Raw genomic sequence first — 18003 nt, 5'->3', positions numbered from 1 at the left:
ATCCAGACCAAACCTTAGCACAGCTTTTTTGGGGGGGGCTCTGTAAGTTTGAGAGACGACTATTTGGTCAGTCTACTGGATAGAAATGGGAAAACAGAACAGGAAAAATTTAAAACATTTTTGTTGACTGAGTGTAAAGACAATTCTTTATGTTATTTAGTGGTCTGCCACTAAAATACAATTATCAGTTTTAAATACCACATTATTGTTCTGACCTGGTTGTTCCAAGTGAGGCGGGCGAAGCTCGTTGACTTTATTTCCTCGCCTCTTTTCTGGCTTCTCTTTAGCTTTGTGTTTTAGACACTGAATCATGAAGTACTCCAGCTGAATAATACAGAAATACACGTATTCAAAAAAAAGGTACAAAAATAAGTTGTTACATCATCTGTTCTTTGCTTGGGGAACAAATTGGCCCCATCATAAGATGTATTATCTTAAAAATGAAAAGGCCTGAGGTGAGATGTGATGCATCTGTGTGTGTGTGTGTGTGCGTACCACGCTGCCAAAGTAGCGACCCACGAACACATGGTTAAGCGAGGGTAACTCCAGGTAGGTGGCTCCAAGGTCCCGGGACAGCTGCAGACCTTCACTGTGAGGCACACAGCTGCTCCAGTCAGACGCACACAGCGGGCATGTACAAGGGGGGCCCTCGTCTGTGTGCAGGGAGGACAGTCCAGTTATTGGCCAAACAGTGACTGCATTCATATTTTATTGAATATTCTATTCAACAGAAAAACGATTGGATCCCAAATGTAATGTTCATGCTACATTGCAGGTTATTAAGCTGAATGGTCATGTCTCAAATGAAATTCAAAGAGAACCAAAGTACACAAATGAATTACTTCAGGGCAGCTGATATACTGTATATGGGCATTTTAGAGTCATCAATTAATCAAACCAAACATGCAGATTTTTATAGCTAGTATATATATATATATAATTAACACTATTGCATGTGACAAAAATATACAAAAGTAATTTCAAAATTACCAAGTCAAATAAAATGTCATTGGCATGCCCATTGCCCAACAACTCATCATAATACCTCACAAACACCATCAAATGAGCATTATCAGTGGTGACAATGGACTCGTCCACTACAAGGAAATGCACTGCATTTTGTATTCCAACACAAAGCTGCTTTATTACATCAGCAGCCAGTACTTCAGTGCGTCTGGTTGCTGAGGAATCTGACAGGGAGAATTGCTAAATTTTAGCTCTAATTTCCTCTTTTTGGTTGCCTTCAAACATTGTGTCCATCACTTCAGTTAAGCATTCATTTATTGTTTCTGCATCTGAGAATGTAAGCATTCTCTTGCTTTTTGTTGCGGTCTCATAGATGTGACAAGAATCCTACTTGCAGTTTGTTATGATGATTTTATTTTTCTCGTTTTTCCTTGTGAATTTTTCATAAACATCTATTCAAAATTGCTATGCTTTGTCTCATAATGCTGTTTCGAACTTGGAAACTTTCATCACAGCCATAGTTGTCGCCTGCCAAATTGCAAGCAAATTGGTCTTGTGCTATTTGAAGCGAGAACAGATGCAAATTTTTCAGTCCATTCTTTGAATTGTCAATATTCAATTCACTGTCCTCCTTTCTTCTAGCAGCAAACTTTGAGCACCATTTTTGTATAATATTCGCAGCAGTACACTCAATGACCCGGTAACGGGCTGCCTTTGCAATGTTGGCATGGAGACAGGTCCTGGTACAGTGTATACCAGCGGTCTCCAAATCCTGTCCTCGAGAACTACCTATCCAAGCCTGGTATCTATGTCGAAAAATTTGTCTAAAAATATTCACACAAATAAATTCGTGATTTTCACATATTTTTCTGATCCACCAACATTTTCTTGATTTTCACCTGTTTTTCAGATCCACAAATATATCCGCGATTTTCAAGTCTTTTTTTATTTTGCGTGTGCATTTTCCATGACTTTTGCTTGCGAGTTGTCGCGCATTTACTTTTGAGACAAACATCACGCTGCTTCAAGATATTCACACACACACAAGCTCTCCGAAATTCACATGTGTCTAAGGCCCGTTCCTCCGCCGTCCACGAGGAGGCAGTGTTGCTGCCTCCATTGAATGGGAACGAGTCGTTTCTCGTTTAAAATTGGATTTGGAAAAACTAAAATCGAGTCTTTATCTGATCTTCCATTATGTCTTTATTTTGCACAAGTCGGGAAACAAAATGCGACCTTAGTTTGTTTCCCTTGAGCTTGTTTTGCCTTCACTCGAAAGACACTCTTCTTCTGCTGTTAAATTTTCTAGAGGTAACAATAGAACAATAGAAGAAGAGTGTCTTTCAAGTGAAGCCAAAACATGCTCGAGGGAAACAAATTAAGGTCACATTTTGTTTCCCGACTTTTGTCAAATTAAATTAACACATAATAGAGGATCAGATAACGTCTCGATTTCCGTCTTTCAATTTCCAATTTGAAATGAGAAACGGGAGACGGCTCATTCCTCTTTGGCCGCCGCACTGATCCATTTGTATAATTTGATAGCCGATAGGCCAAGACTTTTGAAGCCTAGAGGCCGCCATATTACTCCTCTTAAGAAACGTTTATCGGCATACGATCCAATACATTTACAGTATCGAAATTGGAGAACATTTGAGACTTTGAGAATTTGTTAAACATAATCAAGAGGACTTGCCTTAAATACATGTATAACTTATATTCTTAATAATGTTTACAGGAGGAAACTTGTATATTTTGTATTAAAGAATTATAACTGTAATTCAACAAAAGATGCCTGTGCCAAATCTAATATTGGGGTCTAAGGAACTGAGCGATAAAAGAAAAAGGGGGTCTTCAAAGTAGCACATACTATCCACTTGTTAAAAAATAGTGACCACCCCGCCACAAGCCACAGTTATACACAGATCAGTGGGCCGCTACTGCTTTAGTGGCATGGAAGAAGAAAATTCAACAGCAGAAGAAGAGCGTCTTTGAAGTGAAGGCAAAACAAGCTCAAGGGAAACAAATTAAGGTCGAATTTTGTTTCTCAACTTGTGCAAAATAAACACATAATGAAAGGTCAGGTAAATACTCGATTTCTGTTTTTCAATATCCAATTTTGAACAAGAAACGGCTTGTTCCCGTTCAACGGAGACAGCAACACTGCCTCCCCGTGGACGGCGGAGGAACGGGCCTTAGACGCGTGAATATCTGAGAGCTTGTGTGTGTGAATATCTTGAAAAAACTTAATGCTTGTCTCAAAAATAAATGCGCGTGCGCAACGAGCCACAAATGCACTTTCGACAACTCGCAAGGAAAAGTCATGAAAATGCACACACAAAATTAAAAAGACGTGAAGATAGATTTTTGGATCTGAAAAACATGTGAAACTCAAGAAAATATTTGTGGATCTGAAAAACATGTGAAAATCACAAATGTATTTGTGGATCTGAAAAAAATATGTGAAAATCAAGAATTTATTTGTGTGAATATTTTTTAGACAAATCTCTCCCCATAGGTATGCCTGGCTCCCTCCTCCAACACACCTGAATGAAATAATCAGAATCGTTCAAAATAATGTTTTTATCCATCTCAAGGGGCCACCATTTTGCCACTTGCTGTCGACTGAAAATTACATCACAGTTGGTCATTGCTCAAGAAAAACAACTTATCAAGGCTCAGCTTGAAAATGTCACATGACCAAACTCAGAAAACAGGTGAGCCATTATTGGTCGTTACCAGACCCCTGAGCAACTGTGACATCATTTTTAGTGGACAGCAAATGACAAAATAGCCGCATCCTGAGATGGATCAAATCGGGTGTGATATTGTAGCTTGATTCAAATTCCACACATGCAATATTAATCAGAATGCTGTAGGCTTGTGGAGCTGCATAGAGTAAATTATAGTAAAGAAAATGTTTGGGTTGACTTCCCCTTTTAAAACAAAATGCAATCATGACTTGCAGCAAGGCCTCTTTATTCCATACAGACATCGATGGTGTGGCATAAAAGAAAAATCGAATGGGGTGCTCCATTTATTGAATGAAGACACTGGCACCCTGCTGCATTCTGCAATTTTCAATCATGTAATCATCTGCCGTGGTTATGCTGGCCAAAACTAGCCATGCTGAGCTATGTGCGCATAGGGGGAAAAAAAGACAGAATCTGACAGAAAATTTGTGTGATTATCTTGCAGAAAGAAAAAAGACCATGGGGAGACAGAACAAAGAACCAAGCCAGAGAGAATGAGTGGGACACAGCTAAGTGCTGAGGCATTTGATAAATCATAATGCTAATAACCTACAGGCACTCAGCCAAGAGTGTGTGTGTGCGTGAGTGAAAATGGGGGTGTGAGCGTCTGTCAGGCGGTGACTTGGCACATCAGTGTTGCGTTTATGTGCGTGAGGGCGCGAGTGTGTCCTTGGCGGAATCACGGGCCCCTACGCTTAATGCAAAGGTGGTTGAAGTTGAGCAGCAAAAAGCAATCGGAGCTCAGCCGTCGCTCTCTGTAGTCATGCGGGGATAGCGTGAACGTACTCTGGGTAGCACCAACAAACTAAATAAAAAGGCAAACCCCTACTCTGCCATCATGCAACACCGCAAACACATGTACACACACACTGTACAAGTACACACGTACCACTAGCACAACTCAACTGTAATCTTTCCGCGGCGCTGCACTGACAGGATCTCAAAGAATGTTGAGCAGAAAAGCTAAAAATACAGCTCTGTGCATTTAATTGTCTACACAACACAAACTGCATTAAATGAGTGTCACTGTGTCTGAAGCATAGAAAGAATCAGGGCTGGCCCAAAGATTATATGTGGCATAGAGAAGGGCAAACTCATTAGTTGATATCTGACATTCACATACCTTCACAATAATATTAAAAGCGGAAAAAAATTAGCATTCCAAATGATAAATATCAATGTAATATACACTACAGCCCCATTGTGCGACAAAAGAGAATGTAAAGAATCAAACTGCCATTGTGCGACAAAAGAGAATGTAAAGAATCAAACTGGTTTTATGAAGTGTAATTACTGCACATTGGGACAAGCAGAGTCACAAAATGATAGCTGCAGTGTTGTATGTGTGTATTTAAGGGGCGGGACCTAGTGAATGACATCAGGGCATCGGGAACATGGTCGGTTGGTGTTAGTGGGTGGACGTGACTTTTGTCCTACTGTAGCTGCTTGCGAGTGCTCTCATTTTGTATTTGTGTGTTTGGCTGGTTGCACCGTTCAATAAACAGCTGAAAGTGCATCAGCCACTGTGACACTCCATTAATTTTTTTATGTGTATGGCAGTCAACCCATGGACCACATAAGCAGCCCACAGACCTGTTGTATAGTCCCTAACTAGACTTTACAAGGGAGCTATGTTTTTATTGCTATCCTTTTATGTCACACTTACATTGGTGTAAATATGCAAATGACAAAAATATATTTTTTAACTAGTATAGTTCAATGGTCAGTATTTTAGTGCATGGCCAAGCCACAGCATTTGTCGCGACAAGCTAGCAGGCACAGAAACAATGAGATGACTTAACCTCAATTTGAACAAATTAAACTCAAGCTAATAAAGTAAACAACAAACAAACAAACAAACAAATACAACTAAACTAGAAAACAGCAAAAAATATAGCATTAATCAGTACTCAAGAAGTAGCTTTCAGGGTAAAAAATGTGGGTGACTCCTGCATTAACTTGAGTCTCATGTTGTGAAACCCTTACATCAGTGCTTCCCAATTATTTTTTGTTATACCACGAAGAAGAAAATTTACTATAAAATCTTACTATAAAAGTATTTGTATGTGAAATTGTTGTAAGTACACCTCTGCAGATGAGTTAATACTCCTACTGCACTCTTTGACATGAGAGCACCACTACCAACTACTGTAGTGGATGTGCAATTACACTTCATTCTAGTACGGCAAAAAATAAAACAAAAAATATATTGCCTGAGGTCACACATGCCGCCCTTGGCTTCGCACAACTAAAGAAACACCCCCCCCCCACCCCCATTTGAAAATCACTGCCTCACCCATGACAAAATACACATGGTTTTCACAAAGGTACAGTTGTTCTTTTCAAGTCAAAATTTCTCTAAAATATGAATATGCTAATTTAGTTGAGAATGTGCTGGAGGCCACTAGAAGAATATAATGAGGAGCCTCTTAATGTCTATTTTTGCTGACAAAAACGGGTATAGGACTAATGAGTTGTACAAAATAATTTGAAATAAAATCACATACGCCCTCACCGTTAAGCCTAGCTCCAACTGCAACCAAGATAACAGGAACGCCCCAGTGCCTAAGAAGTGGGCGGAGTCTTGGGGCATATCCATTCCTGACCTGCTGAAAGGCCAGCTTGTCGGTCACTGAATACTTGATGACCAGAATGTCCGCCTGCTCAAGAACTTTACGCACGCTGGCCCAGTCACTGTCCAACAAGTCCTGGAGAGGAAGAAGGAGACAACAAGGTTGAGAAACATTGGTCTACACTACACAATGCAACAATAGCAGTGAGAAAACTTGATTGGAATCACAAAGCTGGCAAAACTGCAGAGTGCTTCGAGTCATTTGAATAAAAACAAAGAAGCCGAAAGATGAGTGACAGACTACTGCCAGGCTAAGACAGTTCTACAATAGAGCACTTACTGTACGGTTACAAAATCAAAACAATTCTACATTACATGTGCTTTAAAAACAAAAGTAATTTCATTGTTTAGGAGGCACTTTGAGGACAGCAAACCTCGCTCAAACAATCAGTGCTTGGAAAGAAAGTGGCCTTGAAAATAGAAAATGATTGAATGTCTTACAGCAAACAGGCAGAGTACAAAGTAACCCTATCAGTTTGGTGATGTTTTATTACTGCCATTACTTCCGCACTGTGTGTTTATTAGCAAGTTAATTCCATGAACACCTTTTAAGTTAGCAGTGCTGAATTCCCACCTGTTATAACCTATTCAGAACGGTTGCTTTATGTTTTTTGCATAACATTTCTACTGACTGCTTTTTTTTTTGCGCAAAAGCAAGCTGGTAATGGAAACACGTGTTTTTCGGGAAAAAAAATCTAAAATCGCAAAAAAGTTTTTACGATCTCACGAGGTGGCTTTTAAGACGTGTCGAAATAGAAGTATTTCGCAAAAGTGTAATGGAAACACTTTTTGCACATTCCCTGTAATCATGTGAACACCAAATGCCCGAACCCGCCCGATGAGGGGAGGGAGATGTTTTTTAAGTAATATTAAGAACTCCGGGCGTCTGTCTTCCGTAAACATCATGAGCACCTCCTACGGAACTGCGAGGTCCCGTGAGACGGGACATTACGAGAATTGCGCCTCAGAAGTTAAACGCTTTTCAATGGAAACACCGGCAAGTTGAAATTGTACTTTATCGAAATAGTACAATATCACTTTTATTTTTGCGAAAAACTGTAATGGAACCGCACATACTGTCAGGTTTTTTACCATTTGTGCTAAATAGAGTTGCGGATTGGTAGCCAATCACAACGCAGATGTAGAGAAACAGACTGACATTAGTCGGGTTTCCATCTATCCATTTTTTTCGAATTTTCAAGAAATGCGAAAATAAAACTGAATGGAAACGCTAGAAATTTGGAAAAAAGGCCCAAAATTCCCCAAAACGTTTTTACGCTAAGAGGGGGTGGATTTTGAAGCTTATCGGAAAAAGGAAAATGCGAATTTTGGCTATGGAAACAGGTTTTGCGAATGACAGCTGCCAAGACCAGATACACGTCTTTTGTTTTGACTGGATAATACGTCACACGTACGTTTGTAGTCCCAAAGCAATGTCGGATGATAAAGTAAGGTATGTTTGGGGGGGGGGGACGAAACAGAAATATTTTTGGAATTAATTAAAAAAGCGAATATAAATGCTATTTTAGATGGAAAACAGCAAAGAAACGCTTCGGCTTATGAAGAATTACAAAAGCAAACTCATACGACGCCATCGCGTGGTGAAGTCGCTTCCTGGTCTTCTTCTTTTAAATTACGGGTGGATCACATCTCTATGGTGTATACCGCCACCTACAGCGGCGGAGTCCGCTCTCCATATTCTCAAAAGAAGAACAGATGGAAACGGGCATAAGTTGCGTGTCCGTTTTGCGCATTTTCAGTAAATTCACTTAAAAAATTTCGAAACAATTGGATGGAAACCCGACTATTCACACATACCGACGAAATAGTTACCCCTAAACGTATAATGCTAATGTCAAAGTCCAAAAACAGACATGTCTTACCCAGCTGGGACAATCCTGGACCACAATAGTGACGTCTCCAAAGACACGTGAGGTGTATTCCATGAAGGCTGGGTTATGCAGGCTGCTCTCCAGGTCGCTAGGGCCCACCAGAGCCCCATGGCCCAAGTAGCTCCACAGCAGGCCTCCCTGCAGTTGGCCCTGGCCCATAATCTCCTCCCCTGGCCCAACTCCAACGGGGCACTCGCTCCCCAGAGCCACAATGTGAATGGACCTGTGAGGAAGACAAATGAGCCATGAGGAACTTCAGAGGAAGTACTTCAGAAAGAAGAGGCGCTTATTCATTTTCCTGGTGCTCATCCTTCATGCCGGTGGAACTGACACTGTCAAGCTTGGCAGGGACCCTAGGGCTCACGGGAGTGCAAACAGTTGAAAGAGTTATACAGAGTTCTTCATCATTTACCTTCTTTAATAATTTATTTGCCACCGCAGACCTGACCACTAAGGATTTCCTCTTTTGGTTTGTTGTCAAAGCAAAGATCGATTCAAGAAAACCACACACTGTTACTGACATGTAAAGTCATGAGAAGCATGCCACGAAAATAAAGAGGTGTGCTTGAGCGTATTAACTAGACGAAATGTGTAAATGTGAAAGGCCAACAATTTGAGCAGAGGTGTCAAACCCATGGCCTGTGGGCCAGTTCCAGCCCTGTCTGTGTTATTTGATGTGGTGTGTGCAAGCTTGCCACAATGTTTCAAAAGCCATGTAAATTATGAAAACATATGCAGGGCAAATTATCTAATATGATGGGGCAATTATTAGTGTTCCCATTTATTAGAGTTTTGCCTCACAATCTAGCTATAAGCAAAGAAGATGTCAGGTCTAGCCAGAATTAAAAAAAAAATGAAATGCAACTTTAAAGGGAACGTCAAGTCAAAAATATGTTTGATGTGCCCCCACTCGTCTAAACACGGCATTCTAATAAATATTCCGTTTGTAAATATGAATTCAATCAGCTTGCAAACGCCACATGACCAAATCCAGAAAACCCGTGATTCATGATTGGTCCTTACACCTGAGCCCTTTAGGCACTGTAATGTCATTTCGGTCGTCAACAAGTGGCAAAATGGTCGCCCCCTGAGATTGTTGCTTAATTCATATTCCACAAATGCAGTATTAATCAGAATACCCTAGTCTGGCCGCAGAGGACATGTTATTGTAAAGAAAATTGTTGACTTGAGCCAAAGCATTAACAAATAGCCTACCATACCATTATTAACTTTTATAGCATAATAACTCAGACCTCCCTTGCTGCACTTGTCTGCATCCTTCATTTTTTCAAAAGAACACAAACGAATGGCATTGCACTCTCCTAAAAAGAAGATTTAAGCTGCTGATTTATTTATTTTTTCAATCACATTCTGGCCCCCTTGAGGGCAACCATAACAGTAAAAGAAGTTTGACATCTCAGAGATTGTAGTTTAATGTAGTCCAATTAGCAATTGTAGATAGATAGATAGATAGATAGATAGATAGATAGATAGATAGATAGATAGATAGATAGATAGATAGATAGATAGATAGATAGATAGATAGATAGATAGATAGATCGATCGATCGGGAATTCTGCAATCAAGGGGAACCGAGAATTAAAGCGTCCTTATGTGACGCCTTGTAATGAGTTGTAGGTAGCCAACAACTTACATTGTGGTCACGGTGCCGTTGTTGCTCTACGCTGTGGAGCGTGTCCCTCTCACGGTGCGTGTACACGCCAGTCTGCGGCAGTCAGGCTCGCCTTTTTCCGCAGTGAGCCACGGCTCCGCTCCGCCGTTAATCGCTCTCATCGGCGGCTGGTCCCAGCGGAGCCCGGTCTCGCTAACTGGCATTCCCCCGCCTCGCTAGTCATTCATAAAAGCCGGAGACTCGCTCGACCCGGTCGTCCCGACCGTGAGCAGACGGCTGACTGTGTTGGAATACTAACACTCAATGGGCTAACAATAACAAGTTGCCGGTGGGTAGGGGAAGCAATTAACTAACCACCGTGACGGAGAGGAGCAGAGCCTCACGCGCTGGTGTCCACACCATAATGACGTCGTACGCTACAACAAAGTCTTATTGGCAACAAAATAGAGAGAGAGAGAGAGAGAGAGAGAGACAGACAGACAGACAGACAGACAGAGAAAGAGAGACAGGCAGGCAGAGAGAGAGAGAGAGCGAAACAGAGAGAGAGAGAGAGAGAGAGACAGACAGACAGACAGACAGAGAGACAGCGAGAAAGAGAGAAATGGGGTGTAAAGGAATGAAACGCTCGCCTGACTCAGCAACACGCACGCGCGTGCTGAGCTCTCATTTACTGATGGTTTGTGTAGCTTGGGGTTAATGGGGAAAAGGGTTGCGTTCACCATAGCAATTGGATGTAAGGTGCTGTAGGCCAAAAATATAATTTACCTCACACACACACAAAAGAAGCTCTACACATTCTGAAAACCTCTCACACTCATGAATACAACCATTACACACCAAATAATATTTTAGCCACACCAAGAAACTCTCAGTTTACAAAAAAAACTATCAAACTCATAAAAAGCTCACAATCACAAAAAACTTTACACATGCAAAAAAAACACCTTCACACCAAGAAAACAAAAAACTCTCTCACATCACAGAAATCTCAGTAGTGTAAAAAAATCACACTCACAAAAAATAACCTCCTCTACTCACCCCCCAAAAAACAAACCATCATTAGCTATGTAAAAAAAAAAAAAACCACTCACCCCCCCCCCCCCCCCAAAAAAAACTAACACACACACACATCAGTAATCCTCTCACACACATGGCCGTTCCCTGGGTCTCTTGGGGGGTGCTGCGTTGCGGGGCTTTCCCTGGTGTCGGGGGCGGCGCCGTTCCGGCGCGGTCCGTCGCTCTGGGCCCGGCGACGCGGTTCGGGGCCTGTGGGCCGCCGGGGTGCCCGGTGGTTCCCTCTCCCCTCCCCCTTCCTCCCCCTTGCTGCCTCTCCCTCCTCGCTTCTCCCCGCCCGTCCTCCGCCTCCCTGTCCCCTCTCCCTCGTCACCCTTCGTCCTCCTCTCCCCCTCTCCTTGCGTCCCTGCCGCTGCCCCCTGCCCTTCTTGTCGTCCCCTTCCCTCCTCCCTTCCCCCTCCCCGGTACGCCTTCCTTCCCCTCCCCTGGGCCGGGGGCTCCATCCATGGCCCGGGTCTCGGTGCTATGGGGGCCGGCGGGGGTGGCTGGGGTTTGGTGTCGTGCCCGCCCCGCTCCGGTGGGCGTCCTGACACCTCGGGCGGGACCCAGTATCCGGGGGGCGAGCCCTATCGCCCCGCCGGACGGGTCCCATATGCCCGCCGGGGTCCTGGTGGGGTGGGTGGGGGCTTGGTGGGCCGGTGCGCCTCCTGCCCCCGCCCGGTTGGGGAGGGCCCCGCTGGTCACTCCTCTTAACTCACTACACTAGGTTTGCACAATACACTTTTATAGACATATAGGGCACATAACACACTTTGGGGGGTGGGGTAGGGTGGAAACACCGTCTTCCCCCTACAACTCCCCTCCAATTTTAATACACCACACAACTTGTGGGTGGGGGGGGGGCTTGTGGGGGTGCCATCGGTTGGGGGCCGCAGTATAGAGCAGTGCTGCGGTCCCCTGTCCGTGTCGGGGGGGGCGGCTTTGTTGGGGGGGGGCGGTGGGGGGGGGTTGCGGGGTTGGGGGGTGTTGGGGGTGGGGGGTGTCTGGGGGATTGGGGGCGTGGGGGCGGCTGGGGCTGGGTTGGGGTGGGTGGCGGGGGTGGATGGGGGGCGGGGGGTCGTGGGGGGCGGGGGTTGGGGGCCGGTGGGGTGCCTGGCGGGCCTGCAGTGCCCCGTCCTGCTGCGTTGGGCCGGGGGCGCGGGCCGTGTTGGGGCGGGGGGCGCTCCTGCTCCTGGGTTTGCTCTCCGGCCGGTGGCCCTGGCGGGACCCGGGGGTCGTCCTTTGGCGCTGCCGCGGCCTGGGGGGCCCTGAGGTGTTGCGCTTGCTCTGTTCCGGCGGGGGTCGACGGCTCCCCTCTTTGGTGGAGATTTTCATGCATGCCAGATCCACCACACCAGCATCTACCGAAACTCAGACACAATCTGTTTCCTCCTCAGGTTATTGAATCGGTGGAGGCTGGTGTCTGCGGATTTCACGCGGCTTCGTCTGTCCTTCCTTCCTTTTCTCGGTCTCTCCTTTGGTCTCTTGAGGCCTCCCTGATTTTATGTTTTTTGGATTTGTTGGGGTCTGGATGTTTCTTGGGCTGGGGAGGAGTTTTGGTGGGGGGTGTCTGGTCGGTGCTGGATTTCACCTTCCTTGGTTTTCTTCGGTCCCCTCGGGTCTCCTGGTGTTCGGTTTAGGTGAACGGTATGAGATTTTTTCTAATAGGTTTTCTGGTGAGCTAACAAATACACGCACGCACGCACGCACGCACATACACATACTCACCCACACACACACACACAAAAAAAAAAAAATAATAATAATATATATATATATATATATATATATTAAAAAAAAAAAAGAGCAATGATGATGACATTTCCGAATGAACAATACTGAGCTCTAAAAAAAGAAAAAAAGAAAAAAAAAAGAAGAAAAAAAAAAAAGTAATCCTCTCACATATACCACAAAATACTCTCTCACTCGCCCAAAATACCTCTCGCCTTCAAAAAACTCACCCCCCCAAAAAACTCACACTGACCAAAAAGCTTTCACACAGATGAAAACAACTTTCACATTCATCAAAAAACTGCCACGTTGGGGGTGGGGGTGGTGTGGAGGGGGGACCTCGTGTGCAGAAAGAACCTCATAAGTGGGAGGGAAAAAAATCACATACAAAAAAACATAGTGACCCAAAACCTACCAGCAATATATATTTTGTTCGGTGTAAGACTTTTTTTGGTCTGTGTTTCACAATCTTTCTCTAGATGTAGGGGGTGGCCAAAGAGTGACAAGGGGTGGTGGGCCACCCCTGGCCATCACGTAGCTCAGTTCCTGGTTGGAATGGACTCGGCCTTACAAGTGGATAAATGGATAAAGATCCAGCAAGTATGGGACATGGGGTACAATGTTAATGCACAACAATGACAAGGTGAACACCATTATCGGATAAAGGAATGAAACACAAAATACCCCCCGTGGACTTTTTAAATGTGATAATAACATCTGCTCTTCCCTCTTGGATAGGCTCCAGGGCTTCGACTACATTTTTATAAAGGAAGACATTTTTAAAGCTCTAATTACCCTCTTGTGTAATTCATAGCACAGCTACATGCAGGTAATTGTATTGGTCGTCCAATATGTTGCTTTTAGCCCTTCTCCTTGCTGACCTCAAAATACCACCAAAGCGTTACAGCCCTTACTGGATCATGAATTTGACAACATAATTGCATTTGAATATTTCACACGCCATCATTTTTTCACTACTGTCCGCTGCATGCCCTCCACAACCTAGGGCCCAAATCTTGATTGCATTCAAAATGTCTCATAACCCAAGGCCTTCGGTCCAGATCGTCCCATCAAATAAATAAGTTTGCAAACACATTTTTGAGCCAAAATAAAGGCAAATTTGACATCACAGATGCAGTTCCTAATATGCATATCATCATCACTGGAATCATTAATACGGAATTGATATGAATGGCAGTGTCGATGAACTCTGCAAGTTTGCTGTTCTGTTGTTGATTTGGTTTAGTGGCAAAATGGCAAAACTGCGCTGTTTCAGTTTTCATCATTTTTGCTAATCTCTCACTGCAAAACGAGTTGGCATCATTGCAATGCAACATGGCCAGGAAATTGATCGAGTTGCCATGTTTTGCTGTGCTATAAATAAACAAGAACAGACATGTGGTTGACAATTTTTCATCTTCTTGATCATATGATTTGTTGGATCATATTGAGTCAGTAAACAATACACACAATGAGGACAATGAAGATGCATACAATTGACTAGTGAGCTATACAATATGTTTTGTTTGTATCAATAATGAGTCAATAACAATGATCAACTCTTTTGTTACCATTTTTGTCGATGAAGATTAAATTATTTTAACATATTGTTGCTGCTATGTGAAAAACACTTATGCCCCCCCCCCCCCCCATTTTTTACACAGCAAATTGGTTGGTGTTAAATTTGTATCAAAAATGCAGTAAACAGTGTTATTTTAACACTGTTGGGATAAAAGTTACACTGTCAGAGTAAATTCCCTTGAGTGTTGTTGGAATGGGTGTTGGGTGTACCTGAATAGCACTATCCTGAGTGTTAAATTGACCACACCCTTATTTCCGGTGAAAGAGACACTTTCAAATTTTACAGCACGCTGTCAACATTTCAATAGCGATACATCCAGTTGTTGTTGCTGTTGTTGGGTGCTGTGGATCAGTGGTTGAGTGGTTGTCTCCCGACCCTGAGATTGTGGGTTTGATCCCAGGCTAGTATGGCTATGTCAAAGTATCCTTGAGCAAGATGTCAAAATGTAAAGTGCTTACAGGGCATTGTAAGGATAATTTAAGTTAAGTATCAGATTTACAGTCATTAGTATGGACACATATATACACTTTTCTAGTGTTTGATTGAATACTCTCAGTGTTAATCTAACATAGGTGATTTTTCTGTGTATATTTTTACATTTTTGGGATATCTGCACGTTTCATCCCAAAATATAAAGCATAAGTGTTTTTCACATATAGTGATAATGTGACATCAGAATGAATTTATAGCATGGCACTGTGTAAAAGACACCATTAAATGGTTGTTTTAGTTAATAGCCATAATGATCATATAAGATTAGATTGCAGACCTCCACCAAGGCAAAGTGAAAACAATTCATAGGGTGTTTTTCTTGTATTTTCTTGTCTATCTGTTTGTTAGTTATCAGACCACTTACTGGCTTAATGAAAATGACAAATGGATGGATGGTTCCACTGAAACCGTAGTTACTCAAATGGTGAAAATACGTTCCTTTATCTGTGTCATTATCTACTTTCTCACCAAAGGTTAATTGCTTCCTCCCAGTCTCATATACCATCCCTCTGAGGGGATGTTGTTTTGGGATTTTTTTTTTTTGCATAATCCTGCTAATCATGCGTCATATTATATAAATTTTAAAAGTCAAAATGAGTTATGTCCAAAACAGTCCTCGTTAAAACTATGCTAGTGGTTCCTACTTTTGCACAGTAGTCTGTAAAATGTAATGTGAATTGAAAGTCAACTAATTCTAAAAGGATTGCTTGTACGCCATAAAAAGAAAAAGAAAAAAAAGTAAAGGTCTAAAACGCTATTTTATACAGTCTCAATGTTTCCTCATCCATTAGGAAGATTCCCCCCCCTCATCGGCCTCAGCCTGGGCCTCAGCTTTGGCCTCAGCTTTGGCCTCAGCTTTGGCCCTTCTCTCTTGACCCTCCTCTCCCTGGAAGTAGTCTGACTCGATCCATCCGCGCATCTTGGAGAGCTCCACGTAGACGTCCCCATTTCTCTCGGTCACTGTGTGGACCCGTTGCTTTACTCCTTTTGAGGACCATTTGGGCATAGGTGGGTTTTTGCTCTTGTCTATGGTCTTACATAAACCCTCCCCTTTGGCGAGGGAAATCTTGTACTTGTGTTTGGGACAAATTATACACAGCGTGCCACCTAGTTCCTGTACAGTGAAAAAACATATTAATCAAATTTTATTTTATTTTTTTGTAAAGTCCAAATGCCATTATATCTGATTTTCTTTGAAACAAGCTCCAGGTCTCACCTCAATGTCTCCAGTCTCCAGCTTTCCACCAGCATCTGTTAGACAGAGTAGATAATCAGTATATTGCAGAGCAAACATAAAAATTGTTTTCGAACGAACACGTCAGAAAAGTGAAAAAAGGTGAATATTTAAAAACAAATCAATAAACTGTTACATCATCTATAACAGAGGTCATTTATCATTTGTGTGTGTATAGGCAGCACAAGCAAGCAAGTCTGGCGTGAATATTTGTGGTTTTGTTGCAGTTTTATGACTATGAATGATTGTATCACATTTTAAGAAGCAACCTGCTTGACTTCAGCACTGTAAAAAGTGCACTCACGATAGCAGTAATAATCCAAAGCATAGAAGCCTCCCTGGTGGTAGATGATCAGTACATCCCGATCCTCCAGTGTTTTGAATGTGCGTTTTCTTTTCATCAAGTCTTCTTTCTTCCCCACAAAATGACGCCCTTCTAGTGGCTCTGCCTGCTCCATAGCACTTTGAAATTCTGCAAATATCATTTTCAGAGCAATATTAACACATACATTTCACATTTATGAGGTCTATATATATATATGAGCAGACACAAACTAAAAACTCAGCAGAATTATCACAAAATTCTACTCAAAATAGCCAACTCCACTACCAAGACATCACAATCCGTGACCTACATTATAGAGACAAGTAAACCACACTGCACACATTACATTCTGCTGTCATCCTTCTATCCAGAACTACAACCAGACTCATCTCCATGCACAGTCTTTGTGACAATATCCTATAAATATCTTGACGCAGGGGAATCTGACCCCAAGAATGATTCATATAGTGGAATAACGAGCACTTCAGTGCACGCTGAGTAAGCACAGTAGTAGGAGTCTAAGTCGCATGTAAGGAAGCCTCCAGCCAAATTGTCATAGGCATTACATAAGATGAGGGAAAGAGCAAGAACCAATCATGTTTTTTGGTCTACAAAACTGTTACCTGTACATTGCATCACTATTTGGAAAGTGCTGGAGCCAACCCCAACTGTTTTTGGACAAAAGGCAGTCTGGTTGAGACAGACAACCACTCACACCATCACTGAGTGGGAACCAAAACTACCCTGCTAAAACGTAATGTCCGTGACTCTACATCCAAATATGTTATACGAACACATACAGAATGTACCAGTTAATCTTTCCAACAGCCTTTTTTTTTTTTTTTTAGCTTGAATGAAAATACATCCCCTTACCTTTAATTTGAACAGCAACTCTCTGTCTTCTGTGCCAAACCGAGAAAATATATGGCTCACAACTCCACACTGTGTGGGAAGGAGGCCTCATATTTGTTATCTTCAGACACACGCTGCTTTCAGTGGCTCTTATCAAACACTGTATCACCCTCCTGTTTCCTCCATGCCCAACAGCCTTAGCTGTTTTATTTGCAGATGAAAATTCAAGAAAATATTCTACTATTATAATGAGGATATTGATGATGATAATGATGATGACAGTGATCATTCTGATCATCATTGTTTCTATTTGGCTCAAATAAAAGCAGACATAATGTGATTTGCACTTCCTATACTACTACTACCACCACCACCACTAACAATCATCATCATCATCACCTTCATAATAAATAAATAAATAAATAAATAAATAAATAAACATCCATCCATCCATCCACCATTATCTGAACCACTGAAGGTCGCAAATAAGTAGAATTACTTGCAGTGGTCCACCAGAATATAGTGCCACTAAACCTTGTTAAACCTTCCTTTTCTTCAAGTTTCTTAATATTATTGTTATTATCATTGATAAGTTAGATCATTTTTGTGCTATATTATTTCATGGTTAGTTACTTCACCTTATTTAATGCGGACAACTTGGTAAGAGCAGTAAATTAAATAATATATTTTTTCAGTCTATGCTGTCCAGTGCCTATCAATTTGACCTGTAGCAATGTAAACTGAATTTTTGGTCAGCAGAAAGTTAATTAATATTTGTTTATGGAAATTGTAACCCCCCAAATGCTGTGCATTGATAAGTATGTGTTATTATTTTATGTCTTGTTTTTGTTTACTACA

The 18003-nt window shown here is 42.3% G+C and overlaps 2 protein-coding genes across 2 annotated transcripts in view; both read right to left on the bottom strand.

Annotated features, from left to right (window-relative positions):
* The window catches only part of rhobtb3 (Rho related BTB domain containing 3), a 36806-nt gene extending 25960 nt beyond the window's left edge, over positions 1–10846 (bottom strand). Inside the window, exons 1-5 of the mRNA XM_086087409.1 lie at positions 9898–10846; positions 8235–8466; positions 6235–6427; positions 496–653; positions 216–324 (exon numbers count right to left, since the gene is read on the bottom strand). Coding sequence (XP_085943535.1) covers positions 216–324; positions 496–653; positions 6235–6427; positions 8235–8466; positions 9898–9899 — 694 coding nt within the window. The 5' untranslated portion in view covers positions 9900–10846. The remainder of the gene's footprint in view (positions 1–215; positions 325–495; positions 654–6234; positions 6428–8234; positions 8467–9897) is intronic.
* A 3211-nt stretch (positions 10847–14057) lies between these two features.
* On the bottom strand, positions 14058–17247 carry rfesd (Rieske (Fe-S) domain containing). The gene is made up of 4 exons (XM_086085992.1): positions 17167–17247; positions 16273–16440; positions 15951–15985; positions 14058–15848 (listed from the first exon to the last, which is right to left on the bottom strand). The coding sequence occupies exons 2-4, from the start codon at positions 16424–16426 to the stop codon at positions 15522–15524; spliced, it is 516 nt and encodes a 171-aa protein (XP_085942118.1). The 5' UTR covers positions 16427–16440; positions 17167–17247; the 3' UTR covers positions 14058–15521.
* Positions 17248–18003: the final 756 nt, after the last annotated feature.

This window comes from Leptonotus elevatus, chromosome 10 (assembly GCF_054856555.1).
Source record: "Leptonotus elevatus isolate MCC_2025b chromosome 10, RoL_Lele_1.0, whole genome shotgun sequence".
Lineage (NCBI taxonomy): Eukaryota > Metazoa > Chordata > Actinopteri > Syngnathiformes > Syngnathidae > Leptonotus > Leptonotus elevatus.
The sequence above is the reverse complement of the archived record's forward strand: the minus strand, read 5'-3'. Positions and strand labels throughout refer to the sequence as shown.